A 7,938-nucleotide genomic window follows, 5' to 3' on the forward strand; every position below is an offset into this window, starting at 1 on the left:
CTATGAAACTTCAATGTGCTATGAAAGTATGGAGTTATATGTCCATTCCAATTTAATCCAACATAGCAAACCAGCCTTGAATTTCTCCTTTTGGATTGAAGAAAAGAAAGACTATTACAGTTTCCAAAAAAAGAGAAAGACTATTACTGAAGCCTAAAACTACCCACTTTTCTTGGTTTGAGCCCAAAACCTAAACCCAATTAGTCTAGAGTCAAACTTGATGCAAAGGCAGATTGAGTGTGAATCATTAAAAATGTGTAGCTTAAGCTTACATGTTTGTCTTTGACGAAGGACTCTGCTGAATCCACTTTAAGCCAGCTTTACAAGCACAAGAGACACAGTTTATGGTATAATCCGCCAATTACATGGTCATTACCATAAGATTTATTGTAATCATCGACCAAATCCTAGGCCTTTCCATGCAATCTCTGCACTATAAATGAAACAAATTACAAAACCTATATGCATCTACGCGTTACAAGAACAAGCTGTTATTATTCTTCTTCTGTTACATAATTATTCATTCTTCCAATCTCGATCATGGCTTCTCTTGCTTCAATTTCCCCAATCTCTGTGGCTACTCTACCTTACACCGCCAAGGGCAGAAGCACAACTTGCCAACTCAATGGATTATCCAGCATTGTAAGTGCCCCGAATTTTTCTGGAATAATAGATTATTGGGTATAGGCTGTCGTGTATCATAATGTGTGTATAACTCACATGTATGATCCATCTATTGTGAGAGACTGCAACAAGCCGCGCGTATTCCAGAGTTTCTGAGTAAGAATAGATAATAAAAAGAGTGGATTTTTTTCACTAATTGTATGATTTGATTGTTTTCAATGCAGGGAGGGCCAGTGGTTAAAGGGCTAAGACTTGTACCAAAGATCAAAATCACTAAGGCAGCAGGAAGATCATTTGCACTCCCTAGTTGCACTAAGACTACAATCTCATGCTCCATTGTAAATATATTTACATATATTTTTGCAAATATCCTTTTTTTACTTGGCTATCTATACTATTATTTAAGCAAACTTTCTTTATGGATCAAGAGGGGAAAATGACCATTATATACCCTCTTTTTTATATAAATAATTAACGGCCGGGGACATAGTAATTTTCCACTTACTTTTTCTTGCATCCTATTTTTTCTCTTCCTTTTTTTGTAATTTCTCAAGCAATAACTTCCATTAGCACATGCATCAGAGTTACTAGTTATAAGCTCTATCGAATGCCATCAGAAATGTATGTAGTTACTTGAAACATTTTTCGGCACACTTAATCCGTGCATATTCTATGTACGTTCTTTTAATCATATTTCTAATCGGTGCTTAACTAGAATAAGCACTTATCTAGTTTGATTACCTTGTGCAGGCTCAACCAGAGACCCTGCTAACTGTGCAAAGCACAATTGCGAAGCAACTCTCCATTGATGAAAGCACTGTGCTTCCCGAAACCAAGTTTGTCGATTTGGGGGCGGATTCTCTCGACACAGTATGATGATCGATCTTCATGCTTTCTCTAATTACTTTATAGTTTTTTCTTCAGCTTTAATTAATGATGAGTGATGTTTTGGCAGTTTTGCACAATACATAATAACATGTTAAATCGATTTTTATTTTTTATTTTTTGAACAAATGATATTATCTACACTAAATGAGAAGGATGAGCTTAGCCTCACAATAGGCTAGCAATAATGTCGTTCAAACTTGCCTTTGGCGAGAATCGAACTTAAGATCTCTCACTTACAAATGAAGAGGAATACCACTAGATCGTAGTACTAAGTGGCAACATGTTAAATCGATTAGTTAGCTGGGACTTATAAAAATGCTATACTAATTAATAATTACGGTGTTCATATAATTTCCGCATGAAATATAATTGTTTTCTTTCCGTCTGCTATTCCAACCTTCAAAAACTGTATCCCTTAATTATTAATTTTGACTTTTATCATGTAACCTATGGTTTATCCAATGTATATAAAATGGGAAAGGGATCCTCTCCGGATCCCTTCCTCCTAATCTATTAAACCAGGGGATTCGTGCCGTTGAAAATTGATCCAACAACTGAAGTTATTATAACTTTAAAGTAAGCCTCTGTTTGTAGCCGTTTGATCAAATTTCAACGATACAGATCTCTTGATTTTGTGGATTAGGAGAAAGGGATCCGGAGAGGATCCCTTTCCTATAAAATGGGGCCTTTGGGGATTAGGGTTAGCCACGTAATGAGACTGTGACAGGAGCTGATAAAATGAGTTAATTAAAATATTATAGTTTTCCTGAATGAAATTGGATCCTCTCCGAGGCAAACTCTCGAGATCCTCCTGACCCACTAACACGGGCCGTTGTATTTTGATCCAACCACTACAAACAGAGGGTCCCTGTAAAAATTATAATAATTGATAATTCAGGAAAATTATATGCTCAATTAAGTCATAACAAACCACATCATCAAGTAATATAATTTTTTAATATCAATATTTAATTAGGACATCTTCAACTAATATAAGGTATTGACTTAAGTTGGAACCCTCTCTAAATGAAGGTAATGAATAAGATTAATCCCCTATTAATGTGACGTACAAGACCAATTATTCATGGGGTGTGCTATCCACACACCCCATTTTACTTCTCATACACCCCTTGATAATTTCTGTCCGTTGATCTTCTTCAATTCATCTGATCCGATGGCCAAAAATTAAAAAGGTGTGTGAGAAGTAAAATGGGGTGTGTGGATATCACACCCCTTGTTCATATGCTTGACTAATCTCACCTTTGTTCAATATTTTTTTTTTTTTTTTGTATTTAATTATTAAGTTCATTCTCTGCACATAAATATCTGATCAATGAAAAAAATATGGAACAGGTTGAAATCCTAATGGCTTTGGAGGAGAAGTTCGGCGTGTCCGTCGGAGAAGGAGGAGCTGAGAACATTGCAACCGTTCAAGACGCTGCTGATCTGATTGAGAAAGTGAAATCCGCTTCAACTTAAGGTCCTCCAAAGTTGATATTAAGAAAATTAATTCCTTGTATCAGTCAAGTTTTGTTTCTTTTTCTTTTCCCTACATATTTTCCCTTTAGATTATGTCAAAGCTCCAATGAGGTCGTGACATGTAATTTCCATTTGGAATGAAATGCATTTTTATTGACAAATAAATATAAGAAAAATTGTACTTTTCCTTTTAAATAAAAAAATTAGTCTTAGGTTATATCTCTCTGCATGATAATGCAGGGCTCGGACAGCAACACTCTTGAATATTCAACATGTCAAGTTTCATCAACTAATGCATAATTGTGTGTAAACCACACAACAAGTTTACTCAACACTAGAATTCTAACACTGAATGTATATTATATTCATTTTCAATATTATTATATTATTAGCCTCTCGTGACACTCTCGATCAGGAGACAATTTGCTCTTTAATTTTTTTTTTTTAAATTTAAATTTATGGTAAATTACATATAACTACCTCAATTATTGGGTCATTAACAGTTTCATACCTCGTCTTTAAAAAGTTTCAATGTCATACCGTATGTTTCGAATTTGTTGCAATGTCATACATTCTGTCAGTTGTCTGTCAATTCCTCTATTAAATACTGACGTGGCGTGTGACGTGGCACACTTTCTATTAAAAACTAAAAAAATATTATTAAAAACTAAAAAAAAATCATTTAATATTTTCAAATATTAAAATAATAATTAATTAAAATAAAAACAAACCATCTTCATCTTCCCTGACCCCCTCCTTGCAACCCATCCCTTTCTTCCCCCTCCCATCTTCCCCTTCCCTCCTCCTCCACACCCACCCTCGCACCCACCTTCTTCACTTCTCTACACACCCCACTCCCCCCATTTTCTCCGTGCGCAATTTCCCCACCTGCGAAATCGACGAAAGACGGGATCTGAGTTGCAGGGAAAGGGAGGTTGGGGAAGATGAAGATGGTTTTTTTTTTTTTTTGGGTTGCAGGTAGTAGGTGCGGATCAAGAGGGAAGGTAGTAAGCCTTCTTCTTCTTCTTCTTCTTCTTCTTCTTCTTCTTCTTCTTCTTTCTTTCTGGGTTGCAGGGGGTGGGGGAAGACGAACTATTTAAAAAATATTTTTTTTTTCAGTTTATAATAATATTTTATTAGTTTTCTTCTTCTTCTTCTTCTTCTTCTTCTTCTTCTTCTTCTTCTTCTTTCTGGGTTGCAGGGGGTGGGGGAAGACGAACTATTTAAAAAATATTTTTTTTTTTCAGTTTATAATAATATTTTATTAGTTTTTTAATAGAAAGTGGGCCATGTCACACGTCACGTCATCATTTAACAGAGGAATTGATAGACAACTGCAGAAGGTATGACATTGCAACAAATTCGAAAGATACGATATGACATTGAAACTTTTTAAAGACGAGGTATGAAACTGTTAATGACCCAATAATTAAGATAGTTTTATGTAATTTACCATTAAATTTAAAATATATGATTAAAAAAATTCAAAAGAAAAAGGTCAACAAAACTACTTCCATGCGTCGAGATAAAGAAAGGCTCGAGGATAGGGCATTTTTACTATTGTTCCCTTTTTAATTTAATTGTCCTTTTCAAGAGTTTTAAGAAGGGAAGGACATTCTTGGTATATTGAAAGCTTCATCATTTTAGAGTATCGGGTGAAGAAAGTTGAGATTCCATTATAGAACCAATTAACAATACAGAGAGTAACTCAACCTCTTATAAGTCATTTGCAAGGTTTCTCTTTTCACCAGTGTGAGACTCTTTTACCATCACATCATCACACACCCGTGTGGCGAATTTTAAGCCAAAGAAGTGGATAACAGAAACAGGTTGACGTGAAGCACATATGGCCTTTGGGCTTTATCCGTGGCCAACATACTCTAATACTATGAAGAAAGTTGAAGTTCCACCAAAAACCAATTGGTAATACGGAGGGATAGCTCAGCCTCTTATAAGCTCTTTGTAAGGTTTCTCCTTTAACCGATGCGAAACTCTTTTACCTTTATATCCTCACACACACACACACATATATATATATATATATATATAGAGAGAGAGAGAGAGAGAGAGAGAGAGAGAGAGAGAGAGAGAGAGAGAGAGAGATACATTGCATGAAAACGATATTGAACTTTGAAAATAGCTAATTCTCACACTTCTATACACATAACGAATTAGGTTTTAAAGGTCCGTTTGATTAGTTTTAATTTTTTTTTTTTTTTTTGTGCTTGAAATATGATGAAACTACTTGTTTAATACGAATGCGCCTATACGGAAAAAAAGAAGAAGATATAAATCAATCCAACTCCGATTAAAGAATGAGGCTCCACTCTAGCAAGGCCGGTGATTGCCTCGCCCACCCCTCTTTGACCGTTAGAGCCCGTGATTTCTCCGCCTGAAGCCACCACCGCCACCAAAAAAATAGATAAGAGATCAAAATTTGAAAGTGATCTTTAAGTTAATTCTTAAGCTCCAAAATTAGGAGTTTCATTGAAGGGGAGGATTCAATACACAAATCCATATTTACAAAGATCAAAATACAAAATGAAACTCGAAGATCACATGGAAACATCAAAATAGGTGAAATAGCTAACCCTACTTTAACTCCTCCCTCATAATCTCCAAGGAGCATTGGTTCCTCTGCTGTTTCTTGTCAGTTGAACCGTCTTATTATATATAGTACGTACTTAGATAATTACATCTATGCACTTGTATATGCATCAAGTTCCCATAAAGGTAGGGTTCTCTATGTACAATGGAGTGGAGTCGTCGGCCGATACTTTAGTAAAATCTTCATCACTTCCTCACTCAACGATCCAAAGCAGTAATTACCATCCTGCAATACACATTTACAACAATAAATAAGAAATAATAAGGGATGTTGAAGTACAATTAGTATTTGCTAAACAATTTTTCCCTCGAATAATCACATCGATCAACTAATCTACCAAATAACCTCAGAACTCCTATATGTTATACAGGATTTTGCGAGACCATTAGAGTATTCATGTTATGTTAGTGACTCAATCTACATATATTCTATCAACGATTGACAGCCTAACAATATACTGTACTAATTATCTAATGAGATATCCTATGCATATGTAGTCCAAGGGAATATATTAGTATACCAAATATATTAATGATCGATCCAAGATATATGGTTCCAAATTCTCAATCTTGGTTTCAAGGTTAACTTGGTCAGTTCTTAATCTAGTGAGAGATTATCATTTTTTTTTTATCAAAAGTGAGAGATTATCTAAACCAAATGATATATGCATGCTTCTTCAAGTTGACTCTGATATCTATTGGGCGTTAGCTAGAGAAGCAAGGACATATATGCATATATAATTCTAAACATAGCTAACAACCAATCGTAACCAGTCGGACTTCTGGGTTCGGCGCGTGTCAAAGCATCAGTAGACGATTTCCTCCTTGTTAATTTCTTGAAGTTCAATGCACCTGGTGTTCCAGCTGCAAGTAAAACCAAAAGAAAATAAACATAAACAAAATTAAACATTTAAATTTCTCACAAAAAATAAATTATACATTTAACAATAACAACTATAACCGAGCAAGTTGATCGTAACAGGAGAAGTATAGTATATGTACACTCGTTTTATTGTAGTTTAGAATATAAAATAGATAACTTACGGGTTCTCGGAGTTCCTGGTGTGGTCGGGGACTCCGAGGGGGAGCCGGAATCAGGTGAAACGTTTCCAAGAGTGGACGAACTAGTCCTGAGAATAGTAATGGAGCGAGTGACCGGCACCTCATCCGCAGCCATTGGCGGAGAGGACGGGATAGACATAGAGTCGTACTTCCGGAGCTTGCCGAGGCCGGATTCGGGTGCCGGTCCAGCGAGTGTTTCATCCCAAAGCTTGTGAAGGAAACCCATGATGACTTATTTTTTATTTTGTCTAATACTAAGTGTCTCTCTGTAACAACCGACGAAGCTGGCTGTGCGATGTAACAATGGAAGTTGTTATGCGTAGGTTCGTGACCCAAGCTATACGACTGTTACAAAGAGATTGGGAAAACAAAGCAAATAAGAGAGAAGATGAGAAAATTAATACGTATAAAGGAAGATTCTTTCTATGAACACAAGGTGTTTCAGGGTTCTTATAAGAAGACACAGGCTTTGAGAGAGAGAGAGAGGTGGTGATGGCTAAGCCAAATTCAGTAAACGAGCGAACGGCTAAATGGCTTGATTACATTGGAGCCATCCAATTTGCTTCTCGTTTTTGATAACGTATTTTGAGTAACTACTATATTGTTTGGGGTTAAGGAGCTTGCATGCATGTAAGGATATCCATTAATTTTAGAGAATTTTAATGAAAAGTTTTCAGTACTGTTCACTTTAACGAAAAACCATATTTTTTTTATTAAAAAATCAATCCTGATACTATTCACTTTACCCTTTATTTTGTCCTTATTTTTAAAACTCAAAGTTTTCAAGCCATTTTTATTAGTTTTCCTTTAATTTTAAGTGATGCTATTTTCACTTCATCTCACTCTCAGTCTCACTCACCTGTTTCTCATTCTTTTAATTTCTTGATTGTAAGGATAATTTCCTTAACTCATTCATTACTTAAATCTTATCTTCTTTTTTTTTTAATTGTATTTACACATATTTGCCCATAATTTTGGCTTACAATGGCCAAATATGATTCACTTCAATATAGACTTACAGCGCTTAATTTAATATTTGTTCCTTCACTTATGATTAATATGTCTTAATCATATAAACATAATAATTGGTACTGCTTATTTTCTTTTTTACCTTATTTAAAAATTAACTTTGCAAAAAAGTAAAACACTGAATAAAAATCGTGTTTAACCGTTTATATGCATCATACAAATAAATTATTTTGTGATAAGAGTTTAACCCACGAAGATAAGAAAAGATGATAAACTTATATGCAGCGAGCCAAATTCTGGGAAGCCAAG

At 35.1% G+C, this 7,938-nt stretch overlaps 2 protein-coding genes across 4 annotated transcripts; one reads left to right on the top strand and one right to left on the bottom strand.

Moving 5' to 3' along the window:
- Window positions 1–540: 540 nt before the first annotated feature.
- LOC126610694 (acyl carrier protein 1, chloroplastic-like) lies at window positions 541–2,991 on the top strand. Its single transcript, XM_050278807.1, has 4 exons — window positions 541–642; window positions 849–962; window positions 1,375–1,494; window positions 2,866–2,991. The coding sequence occupies exons 1-4, from the start codon at window positions 541–543 to the stop codon at window positions 2,989–2,991; spliced, it is 462 nt and encodes a 153-aa protein (XP_050134764.1).
- A 2,455-nt stretch (window positions 2,992–5,446) lies between these two features.
- LOC126610695 (dormancy-associated protein homolog 4-like) lies at window positions 5,447–7,095 on the bottom strand. 3 transcript variants are annotated; one of them, XM_050278809.1, is made up of 3 exons: window positions 6,643–7,095; window positions 6,370–6,462; window positions 5,447–5,824 (listed from the first exon to the last, which is right to left on the bottom strand). In XM_050278809.1, the coding sequence occupies exons 1-3, from the start codon at window positions 6,884–6,886 to the stop codon at window positions 5,817–5,819; spliced, it is 345 nt and encodes a 114-aa protein (XP_050134766.1). In that variant the 5' UTR covers window positions 6,887–7,095; the 3' UTR covers window positions 5,447–5,816. The 3 variants fall into 3 exon arrangements, with proteins under 3 accessions (XP_050134766.1, XP_050134765.1, XP_050134767.1); XM_050278808.1 differs by having other exon boundaries at window positions 6,360–6,462; XM_050278810.1 differs by having other exon boundaries at window positions 5,635–5,824; window positions 6,379–6,462.
- Window positions 7,096–7,938: the final 843 nt, after the last annotated feature.

Source organism: Malus sylvestris, chromosome 17, assembly GCF_916048215.2.
Source record: "Malus sylvestris chromosome 17, drMalSylv7.2, whole genome shotgun sequence".
Taxonomy (NCBI): Eukaryota; Viridiplantae; Streptophyta; class Magnoliopsida; order Rosales; family Rosaceae; genus Malus; species Malus sylvestris.

Coding starts and splice junctions, on each gene's coding strand:
- LOC126610694 (XM_050278807.1), top strand. CDS start 541: ATGGCTTCTCTTGCTTCAATTTCCCCAATCTCTGTGGCTACTCTACCT. Junction 963..1,374: donor CTACAATCTCATGCTCCATT/GTAAATATATTT, acceptor TACCTTGTGCAG/GCTCAACCAGAGACCCTGCT. Junction 1,495..2,865: donor GGGCGGATTCTCTCGACACA/GTATGATGATCG, acceptor AATATGGAACAG/GTTGAAATCCTAATGGCTTT.
- LOC126610695 (XM_050278808.1), bottom strand. CDS start 6,886: ATGGGTTTCCTTCACAAGCTTTGGGATGAAACACTCGCTGGACCGGCA. Junction 6,463..6,642: donor ACCAGGAACTCCGAGAACCC/GTAAGTTATCTA, acceptor TTTTACTTGCAG/CTGGAACACCAGGTGCATTG. Junction 5,825..6,359: donor AGTCCGACTGGTTACGATTG/GTTGTTAGCTAT, acceptor TGTGTATTGCAG/GATGGTAATTACTGCTTTGG.